The following is a 17,424-nucleotide window of genomic DNA, read 5'->3' as shown; positions in this document are numbered from 1 at the left end:
GAAAGACTATTCTGCAAGTGGAACAACACAGTTTACATCCATGTACTTAATAAGTCCCTAAAATATCCCAGGTAAGTGGCTTTGTCAGTGCTGTCTGACAACAGCAGCCCAGGCCTGGCTCAGCCCCAGCCAGCCACCTCCTAAATGTGATCCCAGGTCAGTGCTTAAGCTGTCAGCCTAGTCCTGGCCAGTTTACTAGCACAGACATTTTCCACAACCACACATACAGGATGCCTGCAAGAAGGAGGCAGTTTAAAGGGCTAATCATGGGCTTAGAAAGCAGCAGTGGCTTTAATCTGCATGCTTTTACAGACTCATCATATAGCTTCAAGTCAGGCAAATGCTTTTCAACTCATTTTCTTCCTAGCTACAGATGATATTAATCTGCCTTCTTAACAGGACTATTATTATGTGAAGTATTATTACTATGAAGATAGGTAAAGCAATCTAAAAATACTATTATCAGCCCTATGGTATCACTCATTGCAATACCAATTTACTCATACAGAACCCTCCATTACAGCTACACCTTTCAAATGACTGATATTTCTCACCTCCAAATGCATTTTACAAAAACTAATTTGTCTTTATGCAGTTAGAAAATTAAAAAGGACAGAAGAGAGAGGAAGTTTAAGCACTGAACCACTGTTCAGGAAACCCTTCCCAATATTCAGACCTCTTTCAAAGGAGCAGTAAGCAATTTTTAGCCTTCAGACTGCCACTCATAAATCATCATGGCCAGGCTTCACGAACAAAGATTTGGGAAGTGCACTACCCACGTTTGTTACAAGCGCGTTGGTGGTTAAAAAGGCCAACACGAGATAGACACGTCCTGTAGCAAAAGGCACAGCAGAAAGACTCCTTGGGTGGTATATTCTGCAAGGCACAATTCTTTTTGCGTTGTCTTTTCTCCTCCAGAGTGATCCTGCGTGCGTTCTCAAAGGCATCAGCAGCGTTACAGATGGTGTGTCTCCAGACCTCCCAGTTGGAGACCAGTTATGTTGACCAATATGGCCAAGGCTGAGATGTTGTTTCAGGGAGTCCTTGTATCTTCTCTTTGGGGCTCCTCTCTTGCGGCAGCTGGTGGCAAGTTCCCCATAAAGCAAGATCTTAGGGAGGCGGTGGTTCTTCATCCTTGAGACGTGTCCTGTCCAGCGCAGCTGTGTTCTCAGCAACATGGCCTCTATACTTGTGACTGCTGCTTGTTCTAGAACAGATGTATTGGTCACATAATCTGACCAGCGGATGTTTAGGATTGAATGGAGACAGCGTTGATGGAAGCGTTCTAGGAGATGCAGGTGGTAGCAGTAGATGACCCATGATTCAGATCCATATAAGAGAGTAGACAGCACTATGGCTCTGTAAACACTGATCTTGGTGCTTTTCTTCAAGTGTTTATTTCACCAAACTCTTTTATGAAGCTTTCTGTCTTCTTTAAGCTGACTTCCAGCGCAAAGAGCTCAGCAGTGTCTGCAAAGCAGGATGTTAAGCGCTGCAGAGCTGCTTCTGTGTGGGCGACAAGGGCGGCATCATCAGCATAAAGCAGCTCCCGGACAAGGTGGTTTAAGGTCTTGGTGTGGGCCTTCAGTCGCCTTAGGTTGAATAGGCTTCCATCAGTACGGTATCGGATGTAGATACCATCCTGATCATCGAGGTCTGCTGTGGCCCTTTGAAGCATCATGCTGAAAAAGACTGTGAATAGGGTTGGTGCGAGAACACAGCCTTGTTTCACGCCACCCATAAATAATGAGCTGTAAATTCCCATTGGGACAGAATCTGCCTTCAGGTGTGCACATATATGGTATGCTGCACACATGCAATTTGATGTTTTTCAGAACCACATATGAAAGAGATGTGGTATAAAGCCAAGGGCAAAAAGGCAGGTTTTCCTAGCAACCAAACATTTCTTGATAACTCTTCCTGTTTGTTTATAATAGCGCAGGTACACCCAAAAAGGCTGTTGCTGAGTCTGATGAATACAAGTCTCGGTATTTAAACACAATCATGGGATTATGTATATATCCTTTAGGGCAGATTAATTAGAAAGAATTGCCCATTAGCAACTGAAAATTAATTTCCTCTGTTAATGCTTTGCACTGCAGTACTTTGAATATTAATGCTTCTCGGTTTTATGCAGCATGCATGCTGTGCAAGTGCTGATGCATGCTCCACATAGACAGCATAGTAGAAATTCTATTGCTTAGACACTGGGTCCACTGATACAGGAGTCAAACTTTATAATAAATGACTGTCTCATTTTCAGAAACTGTATTTGTTGGTGTTTAAATTGTAGAAATTATAAAACTAAAAAAAAAAATATACGTCTCTGTCATCCTAATTACATATCCTATCTTCCCTTTCATGAGTCCATGAATATATATATTATTCATTAATGCATGCCCCAAATTCTAGCTTTCTAGTTAAAATGACAGCCCGAGATGTTCTTCTGAAGTTAATTTTTATCATATTTTTTATTAAACATTTTTCTCAATTTATAGTTTGAACATAAATACACAAATTTTATGGCTCATGTTACAAAAGACACTACTATGTGTTAGAAAACATATATAGAATATATTGTAGTGGTTACACTTGCTCCCCTCTTTTCCTTTTATTTTCATAACTTCTATTAATTTAGACAAGCAGTATCAGAAAGCAAAATCCAACCTCCTAGCAGCACAATCTACAACATCTATAAAGACTATTTGTGAGAGAAACTTTGGTTCCCGCCTGTTTTCATAGTAAGGTAATACCAGTAAGTTGCATGTCAGGAAGAAACATTGCACCTTGTGCTCAGTTAGTTACTAAAAATCTAGTTCATGACAATATATATTTTTCAAGACAGACATACAGCTTCTCTCTTTCTTTACAGCTTACTAAGATAAATAGATAGGTATTTTCAAAATAGAAGAATGTAAATGAGGGACTCAGTTCTGTTCTAATGGAAGTCATTGGCAAAACCCCAATGTACTTTCAGAAGAGCAGAGTGGTACTTTGTTTCTACTGTTTTATTGATATAACTGAAGAAAATTACATTTCAGCTGAAAGATAGGATGAATTTCACTTTACAACTCTCATTCATTACAGATAGCAGATCCTGTAATAACACCATGCATGGATTTCCAGTTGAATTGGTGGACTCTGCTTACTGCTCCTACTGATAAAGATCCATGAGAGAGCAGGCGTATTCCTCCAGTCCCAAAGGCACGGATATGGAATCCTACATTCAAGGAGAATTTTTACTGCAGTCTACAAAGGGATACGAGATTACATAATCTTAATACACAGAGGAATCTTTTAACTTTTTTTCAATATACTTACAGTAAACTGTACAATGCAGTACTTCCACACAGTGGGAAAAAAGCAGCTCCCAGGGCCATAGCTATGGAAGAGCATAGAAAATGCAACTGGCCTTGATCTCTCAAGCCAGGTGAGCCTAGCCAGTAGGCCAGGTAGAAGAGAAAAAGTTTGGGAAAATGTTACCAGCTGCCTAGCTTAGAGGCACTCTGATTTTTTTCTTTTTTTTCCCTACCAGGAGTCATGCCAACACTAAGCCCGTGCCAAGACTGACAATACCCAACTGAAGTTGCAAGATACACAGCAAAAGACACAGAACAAAAGCACAAAACAGTAATGAAGATCCCAAGCCTACAATCCCATCTGTAACAAGGGTCCTTTGTGACTCATGGAAGTCCATGCTATTATGGCTCAAGAATCTTGTTCTAATCAGGAATGTAGGATGTGGGCAAAGCCTCTGAAAAGAAATCAGGATGTGTACCTGATTTTCAAGTGCCTATTTTAGTGCCACCTCGTAGGCAAAGACTGACTGCATCGGCATTCCCTCTGCTCCATACACTGGTGGTCAGGCAGCAGGGAAGACCTGATGTTATTCCATTGTTCTGTCAAACTTGGTAAGTCAGCCTACCCACCGATTCTGGGGTTACCTTGATAGATGTTTGCTTTTTAAAGCAGACAGACTGAAAATTTAAGACATACACAAATCTGCTGCAAAATTAAGAAAATAAATTTCAGCAGCATTTTACAACCCTACTGCTGTATCAAACAAAATACTTCAGTCTCTAGTACTGTTGACCTTGAAATGTTATGTGCTAGGAAACATTGCCATTATGGTTGATATTGGTTTAAACCAAGCAGATTGAAACAAAACATGGTGGAATCAAGCAGTTTGTATTAGATGTTGCAGAAGTAATTTCGGGGCAAACCACACCCTTATTGGTATAAGAACGGTACCAAAGTAGCCAGAAGTTTTATTTGATTTATTGACAAATATTTGACTTCAGATATACTTAATTTGCATTTCACTGAACAGATGGGTAGTATTAGAGTTCTTAACATACTCAACTGAAATTTAATCATCCTAATTTCTCTGTATTTCAGTCTATTGATGAGGGAAAAGGATGTTCCCATAGACTCCACTCAACAGATTTTGACTTAAGGATGTGCCTCATCACCAGTTTTGGCAATGTCTTTATGAGCTTGAAGCCTTTGTCTTATATTTCACATGTGCAGAGACTAGTGCAAAAGGCAATTTCAGTAGGAATCCCTAATTCAATGATTCCTTTGGAAATACATCAATTCATTAATAAAACATCAATTAGATCTCTACTTACAGCCCTCTAACACTGCCAAAGCCACTGCCTGTCTATCTCAGCGAATAAAGCTGTGCATGCTGTTTTCCCAACACCCATTTACATGACCATGCTTTGATGAAACTGGGTGAAAAGAGATGTCCACCACTCAGACATGACTATATCTCTGCTGTTGCTGTTGCCCTGTGACATTATTTGATTGATGTTTGCCTGAAGGCACAGCACAACTCAAACAATGTAGGACCTATAGTGATTACTTGCACTTCCTATAGATATTCCAATATTAGTCTATTTCTTCCCAGTAATGACTTAATTAATAATTTCATTATTAATGTACTGGATGTGCATGCCTCCTTAAAATTGGAGTCCATGTTTAGCTCTGATAGCGAGTTGCCAGGGGGAGAATGTGTTAGAAGCTCTACAATGCACAGCTGTCCTGTATCTGTGTTTTCTATTTGCCCAAGGCCATTGAATCTTTGCAACTTTCTCTGTATAACAAAGGCAAGTCGCAGACACATTGCACCTACCAAGAAAATAATGTGCTTTTTGTACTGCAACATTTTTAATAAAACTGAGCTTTAGAAATTAATATTTTAAAAATCTATGTTATATGTTGAAATAAACAAATACCAATCAATTAACGTAGATGGTTTTGTCCCAGCCAAACTTGGGTTTGCAGAATGATATTATAAACTATCATAGTTATTTCCAAATTAATATTAGCTTGCATTAGACTACTAATTGTTTAAAACTATTTGCTAATTTGTTAAAATCTACAGTCCATGCAATATGTTACTTCGGAAAAAGAAAGAATAGCTGATTTACATAAGCAGAAATCATGAGACATGGCATGTCTTACTTGCCTTCCCTAAGTGCTACAGAACATAATTATGATATTTATAAATGTGAATATAAATAAGGTAAGAGATTCTAAAACCATTTAAAGGTGCCTAACAGTTGCTTTTTGTTCTAAGTATAAAGGACAGCACCAATGGCTAAACATTTTCCAGTACTCTAACACTGCAGAATGTTCTAAGTATGTGAAGACTGTCTTGCACCCTTAATCCTGTGATCCAAGCCTACTGAAATTGCTTCCAGGTGTATAAATTCTATCTGTTTGGGTCCTAAGCTACTGGAAAAGGAAAACAGACTTTTTTAATAGCAGAAAGGATCCTGGATTTAGTTCAGTTATATATTTAAGAGTGGGATTTGCCAAACCATCACTGAAGAAACTAGTTCATCTTGTCGCTGCTGCTTGGTCTTCTTGTTCAGTCTTCTGTGTCCCTGGCCACCAGAAATCACTAATACTGAACTTGCTTTCATTTTCTTAGATTTCTGTCTTTTACTTTTAAATGAGATATTTTGATCCTTCAAAAGCTCATAAATGTTACTGTCCTCTGGTCTGTGTTCTAGGGAACTTGATCCATGAGACAAAGTAAGGGATCCAGAAGATGATGACAAGTCACTTCTTTGTGCAATGGACCCTGCTGAACCCCCCAGCCAAATTGCAGTGTCATGGGTGTTACTAAGGGAAGAGCCTGGTCTTTCAGTGAGCAGAATGTTCTTCTGGTCCTCGTCCTTAGGTTCTGAGCCAGGAGGCAGGCTGTTCCTTAATTTGTTTCTGTTCTTCTTGTTTATAGATGTAGCTGTTACAAGAAACTTGACTGGGCTATTGTGTGCATGGTATGACACCATTCCCCTTCCTGGAGCCAAAAGAAAAGATGCAATTAAAGAACATTATTTATTTGGCCACAGTGTTCCACCATAATTAGTTCATGAAATTTGCTCAGAAAAGCATAACTCTTAAAACCCTATTATATGTATCCAGTCTGTTTTTCCCCTCGTGTATACACTATTTACAGGAAAAAAAGAAGTACATAGAAGTAATGTGTTATACCACAAGTGTTTTAGAACTGTACTAATAAATCAGCTGAAACATGGCATTATGAATTTTAGCTGACATACTTTTGTGTTTTATCCTCACAACAGTGTGAGCACAGAAACACCGCCAACTTCTCTTTGTTGGCATTGACACAAATTTAATACTCAGTTTTCTCCAGTAATCCACAAACAATCCTGTGCTACCCCTGTAAGTCTTCAGAATAGCATTAGAACAGACCCTTCCATACTATACAGCAGGAACTAAAACTCATCCTTCTGGATGGTTGTCTGGTTACCATGATGGATTCATAAGGAAATGACTGAACAATTATTATTTTTTCCTCCTTTTTTTTTTTTAAAGTATTTAACTGTGGGATACTGGGAGTACAAGGAAGATTTAGGCTGTGCAAATCATTAGAATGTATGAAAAACAAATTGCATATGGCCAAATTCAGAAGCTGTAATATTATATGTAGCTTTTACAGTAAAAAAGGGAGAAAAAAAAGTAGGATTCTACAAAATAATCTACAGTATGAAAAAGCTAGGCTATCAAGGGGAAAAGCCCACAAACCCTATAAATCACTATGTCAATCCCTAATTCCCTGATGCATTCCAGGTTATAAGAAAACACATTCTTTTACAGAAAGCACAATCATAACAAGATGAATTATCAATATTGGAAGCACAACACCAAAAGCCACAATTTTTGAGTTCAAAATACAGTTATCAAAGACTAAAAAACAGGTTTCTAAATGTAATGTTACTAGATCTGTGAAATCTGAAAAATCTTGACCCCAAATAAATGCAAGAATACATGACATAAACCACAATAATAAAAACAGGAAATGGAAGAATGAGAGATTTTTTTATTCTGAAACTATGCATTTTGTTGTATTGCAGTTATTTTCATCTAACATAGGTTCCAGATTTTTATGGAGCATTTATCCTGTGTCATACCACATTATTGCTGCGTGTTTTGCTGAACACAGAGGATTTCATTTTCATTTTGCGAAGTTACATAAGCATTTTTTTTTCCCTGAAGGAAGCTGCAAACAGCTTGCCTCATAAAATCTGCCAGCTTCCCTCCACAGCACAGAAGCTCAAACAGAATTCTGAACCCAAAACATTGGGGGAAACCCCCTTTTAAACATATTTTTAAAATCTTGCTTCTGCTAGTAGCTTAAACATTAGTAAAGTGATACAGCAGCATTCATGCATTTGTATTTCAAATGGGGTAATATGAAAGTAACTCAATAAATATACCTCTCCAAAATGTAAAAACCTTGGTCATGGTCAAAAAAAATGAAATATTTTTACTCTCATGTATTCCAAGTCTCCTGTTTGGGGGAAACCAATCAGCAACATGCTGAATTAGGTATATCTATGTCTATATACCTAATGCATGTATTTTCCCCAAATCTGAAAGAAAAACTGCATTATCTTCTCATCTCCATGTATTTGACTGTACTCTGACAAGATTAATGCCTATCCTGTTCTTATACCTTAAAGAAAAAACATTGTCCCAGCTCAAACAACTGAGACACAACTAGTCAAGTACTTGGATATACTGTAAAGCTTATGAAGAGCAGCAAGTGTAATTTCATCACAAAGCTCTGTCATTTATCTAAACAATACATATAATTTGCCAGGTTCACTGAAGCTACTGACAGCAGAGAAATGGCTTCTGCAGTACATGAGGCGTTTGAGAAATTTCACTCACCAGTTACTTTGGGAATCCCCTGCAAGCGAGGCACTGGTAACGCTACTATTATACCCAGGTTTGTTCCCACCAGCAATAAACCATGGCACACCAGGAGGCTGGTCACAGAGACACGCTGCTGCCCTGTGAAATTTAGGAAGTGCTCCATTACTGAAGAGTGATGACCTTTGCCTAGATCAGAGTAACTTCAGGCAAACACAATCAGCTGTACTGTCTCATTCAGCAAAGCACTCAGCACGAAGGTAAATATTCTGCTGGATTATGGATTACACTTTACATACATGACAATTTAAATACTATTAAACTTTTGAAACATTCTGCCTTAAATCTCTAAATCATAGTATCTAAGGGTAGACATAGACTGTCTTTAGAAACATGCTTTTATGAATAGGCTATGTTTGTATATTCCCAATAATAAAACTGAAAGGCATTTCACTTCACAATACTCGCAATTATGTTGCCGTAACACAATATACTCAGGACTCAAACCTGCTCACATCACTTTTTTCTCCTAGTTTTTATTCTGTGAAACTATTAGAAGTGCTGTGTCCCCCTATCTGAGTTTTGGTCCCCTCCATACAAGAATGGCATTGGCATATTGGAAGAAGCCCAGTAGAAGGAGACCAAGATGATCAGGAGACTGGAGAGACTAAAATAAGTGCTATCTACACGTATCTGATGAAAGGATGCACAGAAGACAGAGTCAGGCTCTATTCAGATGTGCACAGTGATATGATAATACGCAATGGATCAAATTTGGGGCATGAGGAAATTCAAATTTGGTGCGTGGAGAAATTGTATTCTAAGTAGGGAAAAACTGCTTCATCATTAAGGTGATAAAAAACTCCAGTGGGTTGCTCAGACAGATTGTGAAATCTTCATCCTATCAAAAAATATTAAAAATTTGGCTGGACAAGACCTTGAACAACCAGGTCTAATCAGGCTTGCTTCAAGAATGATGGACAAAATGACCTCCAGGGTAACTTCCAATCAAATTGACTCTGTGATTCTATGATTTTCTACAATATTATTTATGAGACCACTATTTTTCTAATGAAAACAAAGTAGTTTTTGCTTGTAGTGCTTACTAAATATGTTTGGTTCAGTTTAGATGGATTTTCAAAATGGTCTTGACAAGTTTCAGAAATGGAAACTATGGCCTGACCAAAATTTTGCCAAAGTTTATGAGGAGGAGCATTTAAACTCTGCTCAAAGCCTTCAGGTTCAAAACATACACATTCTTCAATTTATTATTAACTGTATATGTACAGAAGTCATTCCACCTTCATCATAGCTCTCAAGTTCAAGCTCTCAATTCATTAGTAAGTCAGGAATTTGGATTCCACATCTGATGTTACTTGAATGAACCCACACGTTCCACACTTTGGAAAAGGACCTTAATTACGGTGTATCACAAATGAACATGTTTTCTGTTTAGTCCCTTGAAGCTTGCATCCAAGAATAAATATATAGATTGCAGAATCGCTGGAAAAGCAGGGAAGGAGCAGCTAGACTGTAGCCCAAACCACTCAATTGGAAATCAGGAGGCAGAACACAATTCAAGTCTTTCCTCGCAGAACTTTAGAGAAACAAAGTATTAACCCAGCAATGGTGAGTTTTGAGAGGCGCACAGAGGGGGTCAGATCTGGCATCCAAGCTCTGTCCACCTGAAAGCACATTCTAAAACACTCTAAAAGGCACAATGACTAGGTCATCTTCGGCAAGTGTAACCAGGATAAGTAAGTTTAAAAGGCTCCATCTACTTGTGCAGACCTTTAGAGACTCCTATGGTGTTTTCCATAAACTATAGGTGTTTATGGTGGTAGGACTGCATCATCCCTCCTCAGCTAAATAAGCATGGATGGACTATGTTGTAGACAAATTACAAGTCTTTTGAAGCTTGGTGTTTGCATTTTTTATGCGTTTCTTGTTCAGTTGATTTGGTGTTAGGATTTTTTTTTGTTTGTTTTGGCTTTTTTTTTAGATATTAATGGGATTAATTTAGTTTCCAAAACAAAGCACACAAAGGCATTCCTTCAGCACAAACGCAGTTCAAACAGTAATGCCCAAGCACCTCTGTGTTTTGGAGTTTTCAAAAATGGGTATTTGAATTCCGTGATTTAGAGTTCAGGCTCATTCAAATTATACATAACATGAGCCCTCTCCCATAACTCGTGCCACAGCAAGTGCAAGGTAATAACAGGTTCCCTTAACCTCACTCCATTTCCCTTAGAGCTTGTTTTATCAACTACAGAAATACTTAAATACAATTTTTTAATTTTTAAAATTATCAAAAACTTTTAAGTGCATGGTTGTCTCTCAAATCCCTTGCAGAAGCAAGATGCTGATAGTTTTAAACAACAGATCTTTAATGCTTTTTTAAGCATTTAAAATGTAAAATTATATGACTAATTTCATACCTCAAATGTGAAGCAAGTTTTAAACAGTAATTTTTACCTGGGAAAACTGGCAATACCCGTTACTGTTTCCATAGGTGAGAACAGTAAATTATCACTCAGCAATTTAGAATCTTAAACACTGAGCATAACCTAAAGTATGAACCAACTATAGGGAGGTCAAAAGGAAAATCCCTTGCTGTGAAATCTCAGAAAAGCAGGAAACATCTGCAACTGAAAAGACACTTTGAAATAACAAGAATCAACTAAAAAAAATACATAGAGATTAAAAAAATAGTAATTTAAAATATTAATTTATCTTCTTACGGTTTGAAATCATACTTTTCTTTGTTATTTTCTGACTTTTTGTTTTGATAGATTTCAAATTTAGAGGGGAAAAAAAAAGTCAAACCAATTCTCCAGAATGCATTATGCAGTAAGCACAGAAATTAACAAATTAAAAAGGGAAAATGATAAATATAAATGCCAAAACCAATAAAATACTCATCTTTAAATGCCAACATTTAGATCACACTGTCCCAATGCAGATAAAACTGTTGAAACCTGTAAAATAATCTGACCAAGGTCTTGACTTTAAAAAGAACTGAAGTCAACCATTAAGCTTATACATGGACAAATTATTCTATTGCCTTTGTTCTGCTGTGTTCACCCTTCTCAGGTCTCCATTCCAACAAGCACCAGACCTGGGTAAATCCTCTTAGATCTTCTGAAGTCAACCCCAGGTAGGTGTAACGACATTGCTGCATATCCTTTACTTGGCCATGCTGCTCTTACTATGTAAAAAACTAGTCCACTGTACAGATCCGTTGGGCCAACCTGAAGTTTTCCCCAATCTCTTTATAATTTCCCAGAAGTACCATCATAAAGCATCTGCATTTAATGGTCTGTCACCTGGTGGGGTGGGGACGAAAGAAAGCTCTAAAGCCTCAAAGCAGAGCTTGTTTTCTGCAAGAAGGAAGTGATACATTTTTTTTTCTTTTGCTTTTCTCATCTGTTTCCAGGAAATACACATGCCATTAGAGGATATATGGATATAAACAGAATATAGCAACTTAAGCAGAAATCATCTCTTTGTTGAATAGGTAACCTGTCATTGTCCATATGATCAATGAAGTATCAAGGTCACAGCAATCTCTTTAAAAAGGACAAACTTTTAGAGAGCCGAAAGCAAAAACATGTTTAAGGATGTTCTTGAATAATGAAAATACTGACTGTAACTATGAAAAAACGAGTGGACTGTCTGCTCACATACAATATGATTTTTTTGGTGTGAGTTGTGATAAAGGTTGGTGAAAAACTGCCTTTGTTGATATTTCAACTACAGATCATAAAAATTAAGCATAAATTTGCTCTACAAATGAAGTGCATTGCACTAGTGAAGTGTGTATATTTGTCTTTAAATGTTAATAGATTATTTTTTCTGCTGCTCAGTATGCCCTCTGTTCAGCTAACAGGGCTGTACTGTGGATTACAAGACAGCGAAATAAATAGGTCCAAGTAGCTAAAACAATGAAGATGCTCTTTTCCTCAGCCATTCTCTACCTTTCTCACATGGCACTTGATCTTTTGTTATAGAACACAATCTTGTTATACCTTATTAAGAAGTATTTCTGAAGATATGTGAAGTACAGGTACTGCAGATCAGTCTGGACTAAATGTCTATCCCACGGTTGCCTCTGTGCCCCTGGTTTAATTGCCAGTCCTGCGCTCCTAGACACAAATTTCCCATAATTCCAGAAAGCGAGAGCCCTCTCAGCTCCATTCCTTATAAGTAGACTGCCACAGATTTAAAATTACATGCAGCAAATAAAAGATTCTGCCAGACACAGTCTGCTTTTTTACATTACTAAACTTTGCCATATCATAGGGACAATCACCTGTGCCATTTCAATCCTCTGTGATTCTGTCCTGCCAACTGTGCTGCAGGGTTGTCTTCCCCAAAGCACAGAAGGCACATCCTTTACTAGTGATATTTAAAGCCATCTCTTCCTAAGAACAAAATTGGGAAAATCTAATGCTGTGAGAACTCATTATTGAGGTTATGAGACCCTCCTACTCCTCTATCTTAATTAGTTACTACAGCTGTCTTTTAAGTGTTTTACTACAGCACTGTAACTCACAGTAACCATTCCTGACTAAGCTTTTCTTCTACTGTATAACAACAAAATAATTTCATTAACTTCATGGAGAGACATTCATTGCATTTACCTTACTTGAAGTAAAGATGCAGATGACATCTCCAGGCAATCTATTGGGCAAATAGTACATATTGTTCCTACTAAAATCCTGGGAAAAGAAGTCCAGCTTCTTCAGTTATACAGAGATCTTGCCTTTTTAATCTCTATTCTTAAGACTCTTAGCAATATTTTTACACCAATTTCTTCTCTCTCATTTCAATATCTTGAATTATTACTTATCTCTTATTTTTGCATATTAAGGAACTCCTTTTGGATTTCAGAAAACTAACAGAGGTGTTTCCTTTAAAACTAGAAGTCCTAAAAATCCCCAGTGAAGGCAAATACATATATTGTAAATAAACAGCTATTTCACCGTGTTGTATTTCACTGTTTCACTTTGGGGTGGTTTTTTTTGTTTTTAATCTCAGTATATACTACACAGAACTTGATTTATTATTTAGCTGCTTTATTATGTAAACCTCCTACTACTCTGTCTTTCAGCTTTTGTTGTTGCAGCATTTTTGAGATCATATAAACAGGCCCAAGAGCTACTGCTAAATAATTGAAATTCATTTCATTTTTAGAATGGATTCCCCCTTGGAACATCTGCCGTAATAATATTCTACTCCCAAAATAAATTTCCATTTACATTCACTAGTGTGCTTTTTGTGAAGACTCTGGGGAAAAAAAAAAAAAAAAAGAGGAACTAAAATGGGTAAGAATGACACCAAAGAGATATAATTAGCTAAAACTCTTTTCCAAAAATAATGGTATGTTACATCAGCAGTTTTATTACCATGGCAATGAACACAAATTTTTGAAGAGTTTTATATGCAGAAAATACATATAAGATAGACTGCACTTCCCTTTTTTTTCCCACTATAAACAGCAGAACATGCTAAAAGTTAATCTTTTTACAGCTGATCTTTGTGTAACTGTGATAAATTCAATCAAATAATCTATTTAGAGGCAGGTTATTTCCTGCTGTTCAGTGTTGGATCTACAGTCAAATACCACATGTAAAAAACACCCTGTCCAGAACATGATATAAATAGACACAATTTATAATAGAGCTTTATTGCAAAGCTAATGTCATCTGAAAGAAAACACGGTAAGAAGACAGAGTCTGAAGAAGTGAAACATTTTTCATGTAAGATTTGTACCTAACTCCTGTGAGAATACAAATATAATCTCAGTGTGGGAAGAACTGGCTTCTACTAGAAAAACTAAGCAATAAAGCTGGCACCCACGTCACCCATAAAAACTGCAGAAGCTTGGTCTATTCCAGTCTACAAACAGGGAAAGACAGAAAGAATGGTTGCCTATTGGATACCTCATGCTCAGCCCTGCCAGTATCACTTTACTCTCCATCCCTTCTCCCAGCAGTGCCACAGCTCCCACCTGACACACTTGCTAACGCTGAGGTCGTTGTCCCTCACTCGTTAAACTTTTACAGGCCAGTGCAACTGCCTGTGACACTGGGGGGTGATTGAAAATCTTCTGTCTTAAAACAGTTTAAGAGCTGTAAAACTTTATCCTAACAACCACAGGTTTCATCTTAACTTATAAGACTAATTATTTAATTCAACAAATTAAAGCTCCAGTCAGCAAAACACTGAACACACTCCAAAATGGCAGCTTGTGAGTGAGTGGTTCAGCTGAGTTCACTGGGACTACTGAGGTAATTAAAATTAAGCAAGTGGTTTTTTGGTCCGACCCCTAGGCAAATTGACACCATCATGTACTTGATACTCAGTCCCAGACGCAAATGCTAATCTCTGCAAAGTAAACACATTTTCCTGGCAGATTACATTGTCCAACTGCTTTACAGTCACACAAAAAATGTGACTCAACAGAAGAATCCACCTGCTTATCTATATAATTACATTTATAACCTGTAAGGAGGAGAGCTGTGACTCAACCAGCTCACTGCACACATTGGTTGCCTGGGCAGGAGATGGACTGCGACTTACTAAAGCAAATAGTCATTAAACCATTATCAGACTCAAAGTCCGAGATGAACCTTCTGATTCTGGCCTATTCTACAACACTGGAGAACGACAGTGATAAAGACAAAACAAAATGTTATCATACAATGCAATTCAACTACCTGGCAACATATTGTGAACAGGTGTGGCAATGTTAACATCCTGGAGGTGTTTCAGTGTCTCAGTGTGGAACAGGCGAAGCGTAGATCCAGATGTGAAGGCAATCCAGACTCCCACTCCAGCAACAGCCATGTGAGAGATTACCATCCCTTCCTCTTGGTGGGCTTCAAAATGGTTCTGCAAGAAAAATAAGTACTCTGTGGGGAGATGCAACTCAAAGACATCATTCAACCTTTCTTATAATTTACTAAGAACTGAACATTTGAAGAATGTTCAAATGTTGAAGAATGTTCAAATGCTATTCAGCATAGACACTTTATCTTCATCCTCTGACAAGGACAAATCTAGCTTCTTCTGCCTTGCTCAGGATATGTTCTGACAACTACATATGACATTAATTTTCCTGGGAGATATTTTTGAAAATACATCATCATTAGTATGGAAGGATTCTCAGCTCTTGAGCCAAAATTCCACCTAATGACAGAGTAACTCAGATTTTCTGTTTATTAGAAATATCATATGATAGGGGCTAGCAAGCCCAAAAGAGCTCAGACATAAAAGGATTTTGTATTTCTTTATCAATACTCCTTTGGGAAAACTACCACAGATGTACTTTTATCTACAGCAGAACTTCTCTTTCAACAAATAAAAAATACTTTTCTTCTGTTCTGTTAGGGGTCTTTTCAGAACAAAAATCAGAGAATCAAATAAAAAGTCATCTTTAGAAAGTAGATTGTTTAAGAATACAAACACAATTATTTGCTCCACACATAACAATGTACACCTTAATATTGTGGCTTGTTTTTTGATGATTCTGAATTTCACAAGTATTAGCTATTGTATAAGTATTTGTTTTCCCGTATTTCACAATATCGATGCTTTTTATTATAAAAGCCAAAATCCTCTTTCTAAAGATAAGTAACACAACAGTTTGAAGACAGACTGTTTTCCTTGATCTAGAGCCTTTATACATACAACTTCTACATGTCTCCAGAAGGCTGAAACCTCTCTACGTGTCCTTGTTAACATGCAAGATAAAGCTGTAGTGAAGTTTCTTAATCATTAACAAGAAGGAAATTTTTTTTCTCCCAGTTTTGCCTTCTAAGTAAGACTGTCTCTGAAGTTAAACACAGCATTTTATTGTTGTGCCAGCTATTATTACAAAGCTAGTCTGATAAACATAAAACTTACTTGGCTAAATAAATGACAAACTGTTCTTTGGATAAAAATCTCTCTATGAAGAATATGGAAGTAAGTAACTGCTCTAATATTCACTTAACATATTATATACTCTTCATCATATTTGCAGATAAAATGCAGAAGTAGTCTGTTCCTCCATGTAAAGTACACTAATTTTCCAAGCATTACAATTAAGACTTACATTTTGGTAATTTTTCATCAAAATCTAAATATAGCAGGGTTATAGATGCATAGTTCAAATTTTCCATCCAAATTAAACAAACAGGCTAAGATCAGAGACAAAGGATAAAAGTTTAGGCTTCCACAAAGCATAACTTGGTATTATGCTTAGTATGCACTTAATTTTCTTTTCATACTTTATTGCTGCATAAATTATTCACTGAGAAATTTGCCATTTAAAAATAATGCAAATGATCTTTTAAGTATTTTCATTTGTTAACACTATTCTTCAAATGTTCAGTTTTTAGTAAATGAAAAGAGAAGTTTTTCTTCAGCTAGACAGTGGCTCAATTTTGAGTGTTAATGTATTACCTTTTGACTCTTTGAATAACAATACTACAGAATGCAAGGTAAGCAACTCTGGTAGACACGTTTATATTCACTCTTTTCCTCAAGTAACCTCCATTCATTCTTTAGCAGAGGATAAATACAATTTCAAAATCATACAATTTATTCAACAGAAGAATTTATAAAAAACCCCCACCTTTCAAAGTCAGAAACAGCTCTTTATGACTAGATTTTCTGATATATTCATCATGCATGTTTCACTGCAAATAGGATTTTAAAATATTAACTTCTCTTTATAGACTCATACATCCCTACACTGATTGGCTTTTGAGAACTTCTCAGGGACAGATCCAAGGCCACTGAAGTGAATCTGACCAGCAACTTGCACTGTTTGAAATTAGAAGAAAAATAAAGCGGATTGTAAAAAATTAATTGTCTCTGGAGTGGTCTGACCACAGCTGAAAACTCTGTTGGTGCCACTGAAAACAACTTACATATGCATTTTTGTCACATTCCATTTTACCAGCCAATTCATTATACTCCCACTTAGTGTACCCTGCCATTCGTGCAGCTGTCTGCTGAAACACAGACGTATTTAAAGTAAAACCACAATAATGCAAACACCACAAGAAACCTGTAAAAAGAACTATTCTTCTCATTGAAAGGGTCTTCAAACAGGGAGAAGGAACATATGCCAAACGTGTACCTTCTTATGCATAAGTTTTTGTATTAAGGATAGCTTTGACATCTGTATCAATAACATGTCTATCTGAAGACTAAGAGCTGGTCTTTTTCTTCTATTTT

The 17,424-nt window shown here is 37.0% G+C and overlaps 1 protein-coding gene across 1 annotated transcript in view; it reads right to left on the bottom strand.

Annotated features, from left to right (window-relative positions):
- Positions 1-2,491: 2,491 nt before the first annotated feature.
- The window catches only part of ARHGEF10 (Rho guanine nucleotide exchange factor 10), an 82,669-nt gene continuing 67,736 nt past the window's right edge, over positions 2,492-17,424 (bottom strand). The window contains exons 25-27 of the mRNA XM_017814491.1: positions 14,916-15,090; positions 8,212-8,334; positions 2,492-6,313 (exon numbers count right to left, since the gene is read on the bottom strand). Coding sequence (XP_017669980.1) covers positions 5,799-6,313; positions 8,212-8,334; positions 14,916-15,090 — 813 coding nt within the window. The 3' untranslated portion in view covers positions 2,492-5,798. The remainder of the gene's footprint in view (positions 6,314-8,211; positions 8,335-14,915; positions 15,091-17,424) is intronic.

This window comes from Lepidothrix coronata, unplaced genomic scaffold, assembly GCF_001604755.1.
Source record: "Lepidothrix coronata isolate B3197 unplaced genomic scaffold, Lepidothrix_coronata-1.0 Scaffold45, whole genome shotgun sequence".
NCBI classification, from domain to species: Eukaryota; Metazoa; Chordata; class Aves; order Passeriformes; family Pipridae; genus Lepidothrix; species Lepidothrix coronata.
The sequence above is the reverse complement of the archived record's forward strand: the minus strand, read 5'-3'. Positions and strand labels throughout refer to the sequence as shown.